This window comes from Nomascus leucogenys, chromosome 14 (genome assembly GCF_006542625.1).
Source record: "Nomascus leucogenys isolate Asia chromosome 14, Asia_NLE_v1, whole genome shotgun sequence".
NCBI classification, from domain to species: domain Eukaryota; kingdom Metazoa; phylum Chordata; class Mammalia; order Primates; family Hylobatidae; genus Nomascus; species Nomascus leucogenys.
In genome coordinates, this window is record NC_044394.1 from 88,678,405 (window position 1) to 88,696,474 (window position 18,070).

Consider the following 18,070-nt stretch of genomic DNA (forward strand, 5'->3'; position numbering starts at 1 on the left):
TTGCTGTCTAAAAAACCAGGGCATCAATGACATTCCCCTTCTTCAAAAAGACCTGACTCAAGGGCCATACCTCAAAGATAAGGACTCACATGGGAACCTACCCTTCTAAACATCAGCATTTTCATGCAGCAAGAGAATACAGGAAGGCAATGGGAACTTTAGCTTCTTTATGATTTTTCAACAAATCATGTTTTATTTACGAAATATTAAGATAGCAATCATTTAATAACTACATATATAATTTTAAAAAACTTTCAGCAAGCTGGAAATTCTGGTTACTCTTTGCCTAGTAAGTTTTTGCCTTTTGGGGGGAGGGACAGCATTAGGAGATACACCTAATGCTAAATGACGAGTTAATGGGTGCAGGAAATCAACATGGCACATGGATACATATGTAACAAACCTGCACATTGTGCACATGTACCCTAAAACCCTAAAGTATAATTAAAAAATAAATAAATAAATAAATAAATAAAATAAAATAAAATAAAGTTTTTGCCTTTTGTTTTTTAAATGAGGGCGACATCTGCTGGTGAAAAGGTAGATGGTAACTCTTTATATAAGAAAGCAAGTCTTTTAAAACAATTTTCTTTCCAAGAATTTTCTGCTTTCAGCTAAAATTTTCAGGTAGTATTGTCGTAACAGGGCCAAATAGATAGATTCCCACATTTTGCTTTTTCTAAAATGACAGGCTACAGTATGGACACGAAGTTCAGGCCGCTGTCCCTTCAGACTTTGGAGAACTTGATTTTGAAGGAGCTCCTTTTCAGACTTTTCTACTACATTGTCATCTCTAAGATACCAAGAGAGAAGGAACTTGCCTTGCTGACCCAGCCTCCTTAGCCTCCAGTCTACCCTTGCTAGGGTCTGAGCCTTTTCAAGTCCTGGCTGCAACCCCATTCTCTCTGCTTCTTTCCTAGCCATTTTAATTGGCTTGAGTCTCATCGTGCTCAGTCACTTCAGTATCGTCATCTGTAACGGCCGAGGCCCCCGATCTTCCTTCCTTTCACTATGCTTGCTATCCATACTTCTGTAACATCCCAACCTTCAGTCATTTCCAGACCACCTGACACTGCCACATGTAGTCTCAGAAACAGCAATGAGCTCTGTTACCTACTAACACTAGCATAAGCATCCCCTGCCACCAAGAATTCCTCTTACTAACCTAACACGACTGCCAAAACCCCCTCTTGTAACTGCTTAAAACTTTTCCTGCACTCTGGAATCCTGATGCCATCCAGCTTCTCTCAATCTATGGCCTGGATTTCTAGTTTATAGAGATAGAAAGTACTCACTCATTCAATAAACACAGAGGTTTTCTACAGCTCAGCCTCATCTAGGCTGAGGCTGTATCAAGGAACAGAAAAGAGATTCCTGGCCCTGTGGAGCTCACATCTTAGTAGAGAAAAAAGATCAATAATAAACTTGATGTGTAAGCAAGACACATGGTTCACCAGGTGTTAAGTGCTGCAAAAAAAGGAAAGCAGGGTAAATAAGGGCTCAAACTCACTGTGTTCCCATGCAATCTGCCTATCATTCACTCCACCCCCCAAAACATGTCAATATCCCCACCTATCCTCTCCTTATTTAGAAAATATTTAATGGGTTCCTATTCTGTGCCAGGCACTGAGAATACTGAGTATTATATAAAAAAAATATGGTTCCGGCTGGGCATGGTGGCTCACGCCTGTAATCCCAGCACTTTGGGAGGCCGAGGTGGGAGGATCACGAGGTCAGGAGTTCGAGACCAGCCTGGCAAATATGGTGAAACCCCACCTCTACTTAAAAAAATACAAAAGTTAGCCGGGCGTGCTGATGCACACCTGTAGTCCCAGCTACTCTGGAGGCTAAGGCAGAAGAATCACTTGAGCCCGGGAGGTGGAGGTTGCAGTGAGCCGAGATTGCACCACTGCACTCCAGCCTGGCGACAGAGCAAGACTCCATCTCAAAAAAAAACAAAACAAAAACCAAAAACCAAAAAACATACACACACACACACGGTTCCTGTCTTTATAGTTTATCATATAGTAGAAGAAACATTATCTTTAAAATGATTTCCCAAATAGAAAATTACACATTGTTCTAAGCATGATAAAAGGAACAGTGGGACAAGATAACCTAATTTAGGGATTCAGAAAGCTCCTTTGAGAAAGTGACAATTAAGCAGAGCCTGAAAAAGTATGTCAGGGTTAGCGAGGTAGAGTATGTCTGTGTGTATGTGTGCGCACCTCGTACCTACAAACTCACTCCCACCAGCCTAGACAGTGCACGAGAAGGCCCTGAAATGGAAAAGAGCTTCTCGCCTTCGGGGGTTGAAGCCTAGCGGGGTTGTTTCACAGGAGGCTGGAGAGGTAGGCAGAGACCCTGGAAGGATTTTGGATTCTATCACTTGACCTGTAGCTGGGAGAGCACTGGGTGGTTCCATGGATATCCGGATACTCCTCAGTGTTCCTGCCTGGCTGCCACACTAGGAGAAGCCTGGACCTTCCAGTTTCAGAGAGAAACTCTAGAGACAGGCTGCTACAATTGTTAACCCATGGTGAGCTGAACAGCTGTGCAGTCATGGGTTGTCTAAGCTCAACAAGCACTTCAAGCTGTCGAGGTCTCTGAGACCCCATGCAGACTCTAGAGCCATGTGGTTGGGAGAGGAGGCAGCGGTGCCCTCCGTGTTCAGCTCTGCCACCTGAGCAGGAATGCAACATGGGAAAAGAAGTTCCCTATGATCCACCTTACATTCCTCACCTTGGTCTGAACAGAGCAGGGGAGCAGGGAGTGGGAGCACGCTGAGGTGCTTCTATCTTATTCAATTACCTAAGTCATAACTACCGACACAGTCTTTTCTTTAAAAATTTATTTAGAAATATTTAAGACATTTTAAAAAAGGCATAAAGACCAAATAATCAACAAATCTCCATGAAGCCAATCTCCAGCTTAAGAAATAAAATGTCACCATTCCACCAAAGCCCCACCTATCTTTCCCTCCCTGACTGTACACTCCACCTTCCCCCAGCAAAGATCATCACCATTCAGAACTGGGATTTATCAATTCCATACACTTCTCCTGAGAGGGAGTGCAGTGGCTAAAAGTATGGACTTGGGGTTGAAACTTCAGCTCTGCCACTTCCTTGCTGGGGATCCTGGATAAGTTTCTTAGCTTCTCCATCCTTCAGTCATGCCATCCATAACATGCGGGCAAGGGCGGGGGGATAAAAGGGAGCTAAGAATCCCTTACTGAGAGAGTTCCTTGATGAGTGAATGCTAATCTACGTAAAGAATGATTTAGAACAGTGACTGGCACTTAGTACACAGTAAGCGTTTATATTATAATAACCCTCCTCCTCTCAGAAGCAATGGAAGCCACAGAAGTTAAATAATCATGTTAAAGGAGGAACCACAGAGAATGACCTAAAGAAGGGAAGGCAAGCAGAGACTGCAGTAATTTAGAAGAGGTAATGACAGCTGTACTCAGGAATGGAGGATTAGATCTTACTCTGGTTCTAAACCTCCCCCCTTAATTTGGTTCTCATATCTCCAACAGTTTGGAAAGTGTTACGCGCTAGATGAATGTTAATGAACAGCCATCCCATTATTTTTTAAATGTTTACAAAGCAAGTAGTCAAAGTGGTCTCTCCCACCCACCACCACAGGCACACCTGGTGCAGGACTGACAAGCCTGGCACACAGCTTATGCAGCCTCCCTGCAAGGAGAGCTGAGGCTAGGGATCCAGTTCCCCCAGTTACATGTGAGTGCATGTGACCTGGCAGGTACTGGCTGTGGGTGCCTGTAAGCACAGTACTGGAGATGGTGGCAGTTTCTGTGCAGGGGCCACATTCCCAATCACTCCCTTTGTGGCTGTGAGAGACGGTGTTGGTGCCGCTTCCTGACCCCTGGTCTGCAGCAGTGGCACTGTGCTCTGGAAGTCAAGAGAGCCAATGGGGCCTCTCAATTATTCCTGGAGGTAGCAGCTCTTCAGGGAACTCTTGGGGGAGTCATTTCTGAAGGCCCAGCCTGGAGTTTACCCCCTTCAGCCCTTTCAGTGATTCTATACGCACCCAGTCCTCCATATTTTAAACCCATTTCTGCTTATAACAGCTAGAGTCGTTTCTATATTCTTCAGCCGAAATCTGGTTAAGAGCATAGACTTTTTTAGCAAGGAGTTTTACTTATTTATTATTGAGATGGAGTCTTGCTCTGTTGCCCAGGCTGGAGTGCAATGGCATGGTCTCGGCTTACTGCAACCTCTGATTCCTGGGTTCAAGTGATTTCTCCTGCCTTGGCCTCCCCAATAGCTGGGATTACAGGCGCCTGCCACCACACCCAGCTAATTTTTGTATTTTTAGTAGAGATAGGGTTCTGCCATCTTGGCCAGGCTGGTCTGGAACTCCTGACCTCAGGTGATCCGCCCACCTCGGCCTCCCAAAGTGCTGGGATTACAGGCTGAGCCACTGTGCCTGGCCCAAGTAGTACATTTAAATCTTCCATCAACCTAGACAACATCCCAGTATGTGGTATGAGCTAGGTATACCACTGTTTCTCTGTAATGGCATTTACTGTTAAAAGGATCCTCAATTAGAATCCCGTGGGCTGCCACCATTAGCCTGAAGTATAATAACAAGTAGGTGTGAAATGGATGAAAGCGGTATATTTTAAAACTAACTTTTTATAGGTAAATGCTAACTGGTAGGGACATTTTTAACCCACACATTTTAACACATCTTCTTTCTGAAATTTGGATGCACCTTACAATTGATGTATAAATACAACAAGGTTTCCTCATTCATGCTCCACCTCTGTCAACAGGACGTTATTGAATCGATGATATGTCCTATGACTGATGTCATCTCGGAACTTAAGAAACAAGCTTTTGTAAGATAAAGCATAGAACTTCTCTTATGCATGGACACCCCACACAATGAAAAAAATTGTCAAAAATCAAGCAGTAATTCTAGTCATTTCAGAATAAATATTCAAAGATTCAGAGTTTCTTAACATTTTAAATTTAAATTTAGTCAAATATAAGATTGTTTGCAAATGTCACTATGTAAGAGAACTATTCTCTTGTGCCAACATAATCAGTGATTCCAAGGAATATTTTTGTTATTACAATTTCTTCTGCAGCCTGTAAAGCAGCAAACATTGTGGCGAGAAGTTGCCTTAGAACAATGAGATGCGAGCAGAAGACAGCTCTGAGTACCGAGGGTCCATCTGCTGTGCTCATCAGCAGTCCCGGAGGGATACAGAGTGGTGCCTTCTGTTTGTTCAGTGGATGCTTCTGGCTCATCTATCACCGTGGCAACGCTTGCAGCCCAACTCAAAATGAGCACAGACTCATTAACTACAAACTACATTAACTTAGTGTCTGTTGCTAATGAGAAATGCCGTTCAGAGGTATTTTCTACTCTAGCATATTACAGTTACCTCTCTAAAAGGTACCAACTGCCACTCTCAATACATCACATACTAGATAACATGTTAAAAGAAAGCAAAATTATTTTAATAATGACTACAAACAGTAAGAATCATTTCATTAAAAGGTTACTTTGTTCTGGCCCTTGGATACTCCTGCTGTAAGAAAATGTACTATGTATCATATATGCAAGTATATCTAAGTTCTTTTTAAACAACAGGCTTATTTAGAATATCAATTTTGAAAATGTCGCTAACAGCATATGTTAAAGCTGAGCAATCAAGACAGCATTAATGCCTACTGGCTCTCCTATAATCTTCTCATATGTAACACTGATCATAACTCTCTCCAAGTGAGGCAACACACTGGACAAAACATTAAAGGCAAAGAAAGTCTACTGGGTGTAGAGCTTGTCAGTTCCCTTAACTCCTTGACCACATCTCTTTTCATGCTAAATCATCCTGAACTGAATAAGCTCTCAGAACAAACGGCAAATCCTAAATCTCATGAAACACAGAAGATTTAAGTGGAATTATGTCTCAAATGTGTTCTCCCAGGACTGATAAATTGGGAAATAGCAGTAATCTTAGAATATTTTCCCTCCGAAAGTGCAGAATCCTACAACCCGCCAGAAGGGGGAGCCAAAGTTAAACTACAACATTTAGTAAGACAAGGCTGGTGTAGGAGAAAAATTGGTCTTATTTCAACTGATTTGGAAAAGCCTTCTTATTCTCTTAGGCAAAAGAGTACAACTCCTCTTTGATGCCTCGCATAGTGGACCAATCCCCATCTCTCACTTTGGCCTCACCTCATACCCTGCTATTGCACAGCTTCTTGTTTGTTTAGTTCATGGAAAATGTCATACTCCATCCGGCCACAGGCTCTTTACAAATGCTGTTCCCTCTCTATGTAGGAGTGTCCCCTGGCCTAGTTGGGTCCTGTTCACCCTTCAGATTCAGTGATGCCTTCCACAACTCCTGCCAAGTTCAGGCTCCTTTGTTGATGCTGTCACACAGTCACCATCCCAGTTAGTAAGGATACATGTATCACTGTGGTTGAGATTTATGTCCATTCCTCATAAGACTCAGCTCCGTGAGTGGGAAGTATATCTCTATTTTAACATTTTCTTCCCATAGCAATCAGCACAGTACCAAGCAAATAGTAGGTGCTCAATAAATATCTGCTGGATGAAATGATTAGTTAGCCCAGTTAGTTTCTAAGTTCTGCCTATTCTATCAATCATCACTACCCTTCCCTGTCTATCCCCGCCACTTAGCTAGTCAGCTTGAGTCTGAACTATGCACTGGTCCAACTGCACCTGCTGCCTCCAGCCCTCTGTTTAATTCATCTTCAATTCTGCAGGTTCAGTGATCTTTCTAAAGCACAAATCTCATGATGTCACTCTCCTACTTAAAACTCTCCAATGGCTCCCGCTCTGGTCTAGAAGATCTGAAGTCCTTAGGAAGGTGTTCAAGGACTCTATGAACTAGCTTCCCATCTTCCACCTCTCTCAAAAGAGCTGAAAAACAGTTTCAACTCTTTTTTGGGTAGAATAGCTTGGTAAGGGTGCTCAGTTTTAATGACCTGATGGATGGGTTTAAGATGACTGGGATAAGGCAACCCCTCCTTGTCCTTGCTTTCATAGCAAACTTAGGGCACAACTGGGAGTGGCCCAGCTTTGGTATGCACTTACCTCATTCACATCAGTATTTTCCTTTCCCAATTCTCTCACTTACTTTTAAAAACAGGTTATCTTTTCTTATAGATACAAACATTTGATGAAAAGATGACCAAACCTAAATCCTTTCAGGTAGAAAGTGTGAGATAGATAAACCACAATCAACTTCACTGACCATCTGCTGGGTCCTCCCTGCACCGGCTGCCACCTCACTCAGCAGCTCCTCTGCTGCCACCATTGTAAAATTTCTTTTTTGTACTTTCCTTAGAGCCTGACTTCTCAGACCTGGAAGCATTGGCTCCCTACCTGCCCCTGGCCATGAAATGCTTATACTGACCTACTGATACCTGGCTGAGATAAAGAAGTTACAATGCCCAGAACATTTTATTGCATTCATTTGCATATACATATATTTGCTTATCTGCCTGGCTCTTCCCACTAAAATATCTCTTTGAGAACAGGGAACTTTTTTAAAAAAGCTTTTATTTTAGGTTAGGAGGTACATATGAAGGTTTGTTACACAGGTAAACTCATGTCATGGGGGCTTGATGTACAGATTATTTCATCACCCAGGTATTAAACCCAGTGCCCAACAGTGATCTTTTCTGCTCCTCTCCCTCCTTCCACCCTCCACCCTCAAGTAGAACCCCGTGTCTGTAGTTTCCTTCTTTGAGAACAGGGAACTGATCTCTGCCATCTAACAGGTATTTATTAACTGTTTAAGTTAATTAATGAATTAACTAGCCACCTCTAGGTAGCAAAATGTGACTAATATTTAGCTCATTTATTAATGTAATCTTTAGTTATGCTAAAAGCTAGATAAAATGTGATTCTATTTGAAAGTGCATATTTTCTGATATTACTATTTACAAGTAACTACACACATAGAAAGAAGGGAAATGACTGAGGCATGCAGACAACTAAGTTGTAGTGTTGAGTCTTTCTGCCCAACTCTAGAGGCCAATTTAGTATCAGAAACCAATCTGGAAAAAGAAAATAAATAACAATGAAAAATGGACAAAAGGCTTTAAAAGACGCTTCACCAAGATGACAAATAAGCACATGAAAATAAGGTGCAACATTAGTCATTAGGTTAATGCCAATTAAAAGTGTAATGAGATACCACTACATACCTATTAGAATGGCTAAAATTATGAAGATGACCATACCACGCATTGGTGAAGATGTAGAACTGTGAAATAGTATAAACACGTTGGGAAAGAGCTGTGTGCAAGTTCTTGAAAAAATGAAACATACACCTATCATATGCCATAGCCATTTTACTATTATGCATTTACCCAAGATAAATGAAAGTATATAGCCATATAAGACTTGTACATAAATGTTCAAAGAAGCTTTACTCAATAGCTCAAAACTAGAAAAACACAGATGTCCATGAACAGGAGAATGAAGAGGATATATAGCTGTGATACACCTACACAATGGAACACTGCTCAGCAATAAAAAGGAACGAACTACTGATACACACTACAGCATGGATGAATTTCAAAAGCAATACACTGAGTGAAAGGAGCCAAAGCGCCCAGTGTAGGAGTCCCTCAATACAATGTTCTAGAAATAAAAACTCTTTACAGTGGCAGAAAGCAGATCAGTGTTTGCCTAGAGACAGATGGGGGTAGGGTGGGGGCAGAAGAGATGGATCAGAAAAGGTCACAAGGACACCTTCAGGGATGATGGGTGTCATCTTGATCATGGTGATGGTTTCACAGGTGAATACATGCCAACACTTATCTAATTGTTCTCTTTAAATATAATGTCCATGATAACTCAATAAAGCTGTTTTTAAAAAACACAGAAAAGAAACTGATCTGGGTAAACTATTTCTTAGAAAGCAGACTGTCAGCATCCTTTAGAGTTATAAACTGTAACTTTGTCTAAACTTAGAAACTGCCTTTATGTTTAAAGTTTTAGTGAAAGGTTACATGAAACAGAGATGTGAACTTTCACTTTATCTGAGACTCAGGAGAAGTGCCCTCGGGAGGCGCCCCCGGAGCACAGTGCCCCGCTTCCTTGCCGCTAGGCTCACTTCCTTTCTTTCACAATTTGTTCAAGAACTTACACGTTTGTGTACCTACTAAGAGGTTCTGGCAATACATTTTTACCCTTTTGAATAACCTATATATTTTTAAAATGTCTCATCTTAATACATTTTTTGTTTCCATGGAAAAAAATTAATGTTTATTTTATTTCCCCCCGGAATTTAACAGTAAAATAAACACTTTAAATATAAAGCAACATAGCTAAAGAAAGACATATCTAATATTTCAAAACCTAAAAGATGCCATCCCCTGAAGATAACTCATACAATCAATTTCTTAGGAATTTCCTTCAGCCTTATTTGAAAACATCCTAAGTGTCTAAGTTCCTTCCTAAAATTAATAATTATACTGACAACAAATACAGAATACTCATGTCTCCAGCCCCATATACGGTTGTAGAAAAAACATATGAAAAACATATATTTCTACGTGTGACTATAAAATTGGGAAGATATGCTATAAACCTCAATTCTCACTACTTTTCATTCTGATTGATATTAAACTTTATATGTTTAGAATGAGCCTAAGCACACTGCCAATACTTTGTGACTCTAAAACCTCCATCACTCAACTGAAGACTACTGGAAGACTACGGCTTCAACTGACTTACATTATTAACAAAAGCACCTAGAGGTTTTGTTTACCAATTACAAACTGAATGCACGGTCAAGTTTAATACCTCACTGCAAAACTGCAATTATACTCTTTATAAACAAGATTAGGATACTAATTAAATGTACGAATTTAGGCTGAGCTGGTGGCTCAAGCCTGTAATCCCAGCACTTTGGGAGGCCAAAGTGGGTGGACTGCTTGAGTGTGAGACCAACCTGGGCAACACGGCAAAACCCTGTCTGTATAAAAAAATACAAAAATTAGCCAGGCACTGTGGCATGCACCTGTAGTCAGCTACTTGGGAGGCTGAGGCGGGGGGACCACTTGAGCCTCGGGGGTGGTGGCTGCAGTGAGCTGTGTTCATGCCACTACACTCCAGCCTGGGCAACAGAGTTAGACCCTCTCTCTCAAAAAAAGTATAAATTCAAATGAATATGACTTAAAAATCATAATTCAGGCCAGGCACAGTGGCTCACGCCTGTAATCCCAGCACTTTGGGACGCCGAAGCGGGCGGGATCACAAGGTCAGGAGTTTGAGACCCTCCTGGCCAACATGGTGAAACCCTGTCTCTATGAAAAATACAAAAATTAGCTGGGCGTGGTGGTGCGCACCTGTAGTCCCAGCTACTCTGGAGGCTGAGGCAGCAGAATCGCTTGAACCTGGGAGGCAGAGGTTCCAGTGAGCCGAGATTGCGCCACTGCGCTCCAGCTGGGCAACAAGAGCAAAACTCCATCTCAAAAAAAAAAAAAAAAAAAAAAAAATCATAATTCATTAATGATATGGACCATGAACCATAATGGGTCATGAAGGTATTCACTTTCATACATGGTAAGATTAACTTTGAGCTTTTTGTATGAAAACATCCACTTTATCAACTTAGACAAATCTAGCTAAAGGCACTGAATTAAATTTTCACATTTATGAAAATTATCATAGTTAATCATTAAAAAAACCCTCACTCAATCCATGAAAACACCCAGAAAACAATACTGAAAACTTAGGCTCCTAAGGTCATCATATCACAAATAAAGCTATTATTACCTGTGCCTCAATTAAGGGCAGTGCCAAAAATAAAGAAAACTGATTACTCATTATGGTCATAAAACCTATGCCAGTCTGAAGTGACACTTGGACCCCAGTTACTCCACAGAGAGCCACAATGCACAAGTTAATGGCAACAGGATTATATCTGATTCCCTTTTCCCCCAGTATGAGGGCATCTAGGGTCTCACTAAGGGTAACAGGTAATTGTGTTCGGCTGTCTCTTTCTTTGGTCACCAACGCAAAGACAATATTCAGCAGAATTTACAAAGGTCTAGTTTGTTTATGAATGGGCTTCCACAGAGGTTTTCATATTGCTTGGTGCAGCTCCTTGAAGGGATAGGGATCCAGGAGTGCTAACTGTGGGGGAGCAGTGGAGAGTCCATATAAATATATATTTATGTATATGAATTCATAGAGAGATGCATTCAAGGATGGCTAACAAACTGTTAATGGGTAAATATCTCAGGACAGAGAAATTCCGAGTGAACTTTAATTTCTTTTTAGATAATCTCAAATTATTTTCAATGGGAATATATAACTTTTGTTTTTCATCACAGGAGGGAAAAATCAGAAAAAGTTGACTACGACAACAACCCAAGAGTCCGAGACAACCAAGGAAAAGGCCTCCAGGTATAGAAACACACCCAGATTCCTTAGGAGTGCAGGACACCAACCCCACTGGAGGGTCTGCAGACTTAGAGGCATAGAGGAAAATCAAGGGGGAGTCAAGAGGAAGAAACTGATGAAAGCCAAATTGAATCAACTATTTGAGTGAAAACCCCCAGGGCTGAATAAAAGTGTATCTCCTAGCTGCAGAGAAAACATGGTTCCCATGATCACATCAGGGTAGGATGGGGGTATGAATGTTGGCAGCATAGTGTTTCACACAAACGTACTCACTTGGCCTGAATCTTAAAAAGAAAATGACCCAAACAAAGACATCACAGGTCAGAATTTGAAAAGATAACCAGGAACAAAATTTCTGTTTAGTGGTAATTTTAAAAAGCAGACTTTCTAGAAATCTAATTTTCAAATCTGGGGGGGGAGGGTAGGAAAGCATGCTACATAATAGATTAAGTTATTCAAAAAAGATATATTTCTAGTTAGCTTCAGTTCGGCATTAGTCTTTTAAATAAAAATTCATAGTTCAAGTTTGATGGTTATAGCCAGATGCAAACATTTTTTTAAGTATAATTAATGCTATAATGAAGACTCATCTATTAAGAAGGGATTAGACTAGTTAATATTCTCCAGGAGAAGGTAGAGGGGTATCACAGATGAGCATGTCATATATTCTAAAAAGTTCCTTGAAAATGTTTAAAACAAATCCAAATTTAAAGCATTTCTATTATTGAGAAAATTAAGTCAAATATAATGCTAAATAATTGGGGCACGGCTTTACTAATGCTACTAGTTGAGTGGTGTGTAATATTGCAGAGCAAGGGAATTTCTAATTGATTTGGTCTAGCTTGAGCTAATTATCAAAACCAAAATTATTCAAACTTCTACAATGTTGATTGATTCAGTATATTATGCAATCTAATTTATAACTGTAGCTTCTCTCTTAAGAGTATCCAACTCTCGGACTCTCTCAAATTGCTAAACACTTTCCTATATTCAAACAACTCAGGGCCTTGAGACTTCTGGGTGCTGCCTTGTGGCAAATGTGGCCCCTGCCCTCATGGACACACAATCTGGAGCAGCGGAGGGAAGTCAAAATGCTAGAATGTTAGGAAAGCATCAATTTTATGTGTGAACACTAATACTAGTACTATAACACGTATCATTGGTACAGTCAGGCCAACCTGTGTCACCTGACATAACTGTCCAGTCAGAAAGTTGGAACCAATATTTCTCAGGCAATGAATTTTGGTTTGAACCAGTAATAATGAAGAGTCTGAGAAAAATGTAAACCTTGACGCTGCTAATATTCATCAATGAATTACCTAGCAGTAACTGTTAGATTATTTATAATTCAAAAAGCATTTTTTGTTTGGAAAGACATTAATCATTACTACAACCCATTCTAAGGCTAGTTAGTAGTTACTGATAAACTGTACCCAAAGGAACAGTATTTTAGAGGATATAGAAGGAGAAGAGAAAAATCCAGTAGCGTTTGGAGTTAGCAATGAAAATTCTCAACAGAGGCCTGGTGCAGTGGCTCATGCCTGTAATCCCAGCACTTTGGCAGGCCGAGGCGGGGGAATCATTTGAGGTCAGGAGTTCGAGACCAACCTGGCCAACATGGTGAAACCCTATCTCTACTAAAAATACAAAAAATTAGCCGGGTGTGGCCGTGTGTGTCTGTAATCCCAGCTTACAGGGCAGGGGTGGGGTGATGCTGAGGCAGGAGAATCACTTGAACCTGAAGGGTGGAGGCTGCAGTGAGCCGAGATCATGCCACCGTACTCCACCCAGCCTGGGAGACAGAGCAAGACTCCGTCTCAAAAAAAAAAAAAAAAAAGTAAAAGAAAATTCTCATCAGAACAGTAATAGAAAATAATAGCTCTGCATAAAGTGGTGGGACAATGTAATTCACAATCACTGTTCAGTAATAAGCAATTTGTTACTACTTGAGGAGAAAACAGTGACAACGACGAAGAATATACCTGGTACTAGATCAGATTGAAAAATTCAAAATGTTAAAAAAAAAAAGAAGAAGAAATAATGGATAATCCAGAACAGTTAACTCTGTATTTTGAAATGACAATAGTAAGAAACCATTGTTTTTCTTTCAAGATCATAAATTCATACACAACTATGTACCATAACCCTTTTGGACCCTTCTGGAAAAGTGTTATGTAAATTCACAGTGCTTCTAAGAGTATAACAAAGAAAAATGTCCTTTTTGCTATGCTGCTTTTTAATATTCATTAAGCATTAACTCCCTCTCTTCATGTGACTCTAGAGGTTCAGAGACCTGGGCTCCCTCAAGTCTTGTCTTTACCATTAACTGGTTCTTAACCAAGAACCAGCTTCTTAATTCACACTAGGAGATTATCTGTAAACGAATTCCTTTCCTGTTCAGCTATGAAGTTCAAATGAGATAATATACATAAACTTAACTTTGAAAATTATAAAATGTCTCACAAAAGCATAGTATTAGCTATGAGTGCATGTGTCTACATGTACAGTTGTGTACATGTGATGGTCCAGTGGAAAAAAACTTCAGAATAACAGTTATAGTAAACCTTTACTGAGCACCAATTATATGCTAGATACTAAGCCATTTTCCTGCACGATCTCAATTAGTCTTTTTTTCTTTTACATTCTATTTTTAATTGACAAATAATCGTATTAAGTCTTTGTAACAGCTTTATGAGGTAGGAACCATTCACTAACTTTCTCATTTTAAATATGAGATACTGAAGCCTAAAGAAGTGAAGTAACTTGTCCCAAATTAAACAGAGCTAGTGTATGTGACTCCTGAGTGTGTGCTCTTAACCACTGGGAAATAACTAAACATACAGGTATAAAATGAAGAGGCTTGGAGTGTGGTTTTCAGTTTGTTCATTCTGAATCTCTAGCACATCATAGGAGTTCCTGAGTAACAGTGAGAAATGCGTGTTTCCACCAACACCTTTTATGATAACCAGCAAATTCTGGACTTGGAGGAGAAAAAGAGAAATCTTTTACATATCAATAAGCAAAGAGGGAATCCAGAAAGAATATATCTTTTTTATTATAAAGGATAGTTGGCAATCCTTAAAAAAATGCAGATATCCTTTGGTTGTTCTTATTCAAACTGAATCAACTTTATCAGTTCAATCCTGTTTGGTGGAAATCAAACCAAAAGAAAATTTAAAAGCACTGTTTGGAAAGCTAATATAACATTCTTCAGGCATTTTTAGATTAACCAAATACCAATGAGATGCAGATGTAAAACCAGTGATAAATGAGGAATTTCACAATGAATAACAAAAAATAGTTTCAAAGGCAGGCTTAGATTCTCATTTTTTAACCATCAATTAAAAAAAAAAAGTCATCCTGGTCATAAAAATTTTGGTACCGCCATAAATGTACCCCCCTAAATATAAATAAACTTACCTTTGGTTTTTTGATCAGCAGCCTGAAAAAAAAAAAAAGAAAGAAAGAAAGAAAGAAACTCTTTAGGAATAATGTGTAGAATGTACACATCTATGAAAGTTTATAAGCAAACTTTTAGTATTGAAAATTTTAAAAATGAGTTTTTGCCCAGTTAACTTATTACAATTTATTAGTGGGAAAAATGTGTACATGCCATTGATTACATACCAATACTAATCTAAAGGCAAAAAATTCTATCTGGAGCTCATTTAAACTCTATAATTTTAACAGGCTCTAATAGGTATACAGTTTAAACTACAAGATACATTAAACTAGGTAAGAACAAAGACAAATGGCATAACTTGGTATTTTAAATGCCATAAAATTCAAGCTTGACTATGAAGTTTACAGTAGGGCTTTTATTTTTAATCTTTACTAATAGGATTCGTAAAAGAACATTTGCCAAAGCTGCAAAAAAAAAAGTATTTCTAGCTTTTCTAATAAGATCAGTTGAATGGCCCTTCTTCATTTATTAGACATGGTTGTTCAGGACAGTTCATTTTAAGTAGAACAACATGGACACACTTTACCACCAGCAACTAAAACACGGCTTCCTTAAAACACAGCTCTAACATTTCCAGTTCCAAGTTAGACATTTACGGCTGTCACCTGTATTTATTTCACCAGTAGGATATCTATTATTCGCTAATTACAGACTTGGCATATTGATTTAAAAAGTAACAGAATGAAACCTTGTCGTGTAATGGCTATGATGATGCAAATGAGACACACAATGATACAAAGACAATGAAGTAGGAACTTCAGTCAAACCTTTTTCTGAGCACCTTCCTTCTTTTTCTTTTCTTCCTGCTTTTTCTTTTTCTTTTCTTCCATCAAACGTTCCTCTTCTTGTGTTTCTTGCTCTTTCTCCCTATTAAATACAAAGAAAACTAGTATAAGTTTGATGATCATGTTAAGTCAAACAATGAAAAAGCACTAGCTGCTCCAAATCTTAAGACAGAATTTTGCATATGGTATAGAGGAGGACCCTCTGAGAAGGCACTAGAAAGGGACACTTCCCTAACAGCACTGCAGGTTGCCCTGACTTCTTCAGTAGCTGGCTGTCTCATTCATTCAGCCCACATTGTTGAACACCAACCCATCATCCGGCATTGCTAGGGATAAGGGTATGATATGGAGTAAGATATAGCTCCTACAGTCCAGCCCCTAGTCTGGTCTCGAATTCCTGGGCTCAAGCAATCTCCTGCCCTGGCCTCCCAAAGTGCTGGGATTACCAGTGTGAGGCACCAAGCCTGGCCATGCTTTATTTTTTCCACTTGATCCTAGGGTTCTGAAATTTCAGGGTGATGTATCTTTTCTCCCCCATTATTTGTGCTTGGCATTTGGCTGATGCTTTCAGCTCATACCTTTCAGTCCTCTATTTTCTTGAAAACACCTTCCTTCTGTTTCTAAATAACAACATATTGAACCTCTTGGATTGATCACCTGTAACTTGTTGTTTCTCTTACATTTTCTACTCTTTTTTTATTGGTGCTTCTATTTTGAGGGTGCTTGATTCAACTTGATCTTCTAATCCTTCTACTGAGTTTTTTACTGTGATGTTTAAAACTGTTAACTTTCTTGTGCTCTTGAATGCTCCTTTTCCACAACACCCTGTTCTTGTTTTAGGTATGCAAAATAATCTCTATTCTTTTCTCTGAAAATCTTCTAAGTTTTCTGCATATCTTTGTTCCTTCTCTGGATGCCTCTTCGCTTAGACTCTCTCTGATCTGAAAGCCTTTCCTCAACTCTGTAGTAATCCTTGGTTGTCTGTTCAGGCACTGAAATACCAATTAGGGGCTTTGTATGTATGGGATGGATTTCCTTCACAGTGGGTTTTGCTTTAGGGATATTAGGTAGGGAACTGGCTGTTTTACTAGTGCAGCCTCAAATGCCAAAACATGTAGTTTCCCCCACCTGATCACCAGGGTGCTTTATCTATAGTATTAGCTACTAGACCCTAACCACCCAGAATTGCTCCACTGCTGAAATTTTAGATGCCACTATCCCGCATTCTGACCATAACTTCCTATTCTCATCACTATTTACATGGCACCTGTTCTTTGTCCTCACTGAATCTTCCCATTTCCTGACCCTTCCTTTTTCTTCTAAGCTATTTTAATCACTTCTTTTCATAGACAGTCTACACCTCAAGCCCATCTCATATGTTCACTAATTCAGTCACTGAAGAACTATACAACTAACATGTGCTATTTATTGTAGTAAGCACCAGGGACGAAAAGAAGGATGGGGGGAGGTGGGGACTGATACATTTAAGAAGTATTTTCTGAATAAAAGCTTTGTTTATTTTTGTAAACAGAGATGGCGTTGTACTATGTTGTCCAGGCTAGTCTTGAACTCCTGGCCTCAAGTGATCCTCCCACCTCAGCCTCCCAAAGTGCTGGGATTACAGGTGTGGGCCACCGCACCCAGCCTGAACTGGGATTATAGCAGGGATAGCCTGAACTGGGATTATAGCAGAGAACTTATAAGTGCTCTGGGATTATAGCAGGAAGCAAGATAAGAATACATATACTTTCAAGGATATTTACATAAATACTTTCAAGGATATTTACATAAATGAGTAAAACAAATTATCGCTATTACAACAGCAACAAGTATAAAATGCAGTGACAATGTGACAAGATGAACATCTGCATCTGCCTGGGCGCTGGCCTCCTGCAAAGGCTATTTTTCTGTTACAGTTGGGAGCCACATGTCCTGGCTTTAAACGAGATTATGAGCTTCCTCTGTCCTCTGGGCTGTAAGTGCCTTGGTAGGAGGACTCTTTCTCTGTGGCCCTGAGAAGAATCTGTTACCCTTCAGGGCATTTCTGGTACCAATTTCTGGTATATAATCTCAGCTGAAATTTACAGTGGAGAAAATCTGTAAGTTTTCCTTTCAAGGAAAACTTTATTTTTTGATATGATCAAGTAGTATTTAAAAAGTTACTGTCTACCTTGCACAGTGAGATTATAAACTTGGATTTGAAAAGTGTTTTCACCTATTAAAAGAAAAAAAACCAAATGTATCAATTAAATGGAGAGTCAATTTGTATTTTTTCTAAGTTGTAAAATAAATTTGTAAGTCAAGAAGCAAGGAGAATAAGGAAAACGAATGGCCAGGCTGGGAGAATTTTACTTTTTAATCACAGAATTTTTTCTTTTTAAAATTAAGTTTA

At 39.6% G+C, this 18,070-nt stretch overlaps 1 protein-coding gene across 6 annotated transcripts in view; it reads right to left on the bottom strand.

Moving 5' to 3' along the window:
* The window catches only part of TNRC6C (trinucleotide repeat containing adaptor 6C), a 106,345-nt gene extending 90,567 nt beyond the window's left edge, over positions 1-15,778 (bottom strand). For 4 of the 6 annotated variants that reach the window (XM_030828202.1, XM_030828203.1, XM_030828201.1 and 1 more), the window contains exons 1-2: positions 15,661-15,777; positions 14,851-14,872 (exon numbers count right to left, since the gene is read on the bottom strand). In XM_030828202.1, the coding sequence (XP_030684062.1) occupies positions 14,851-14,872; positions 15,661-15,723 (85 nt within the window). In that variant the 5' untranslated portion in view covers positions 15,724-15,777. Of the gene's footprint in view, positions 1-14,850; positions 14,873-15,660 lie in introns of all 6 variants that reach the window. The other 2 variants (XM_004090482.3, XM_030828199.1) reach the window with 2 other exon arrangements.
* Positions 15,779-18,070: the final 2,292 nt, after the last annotated feature.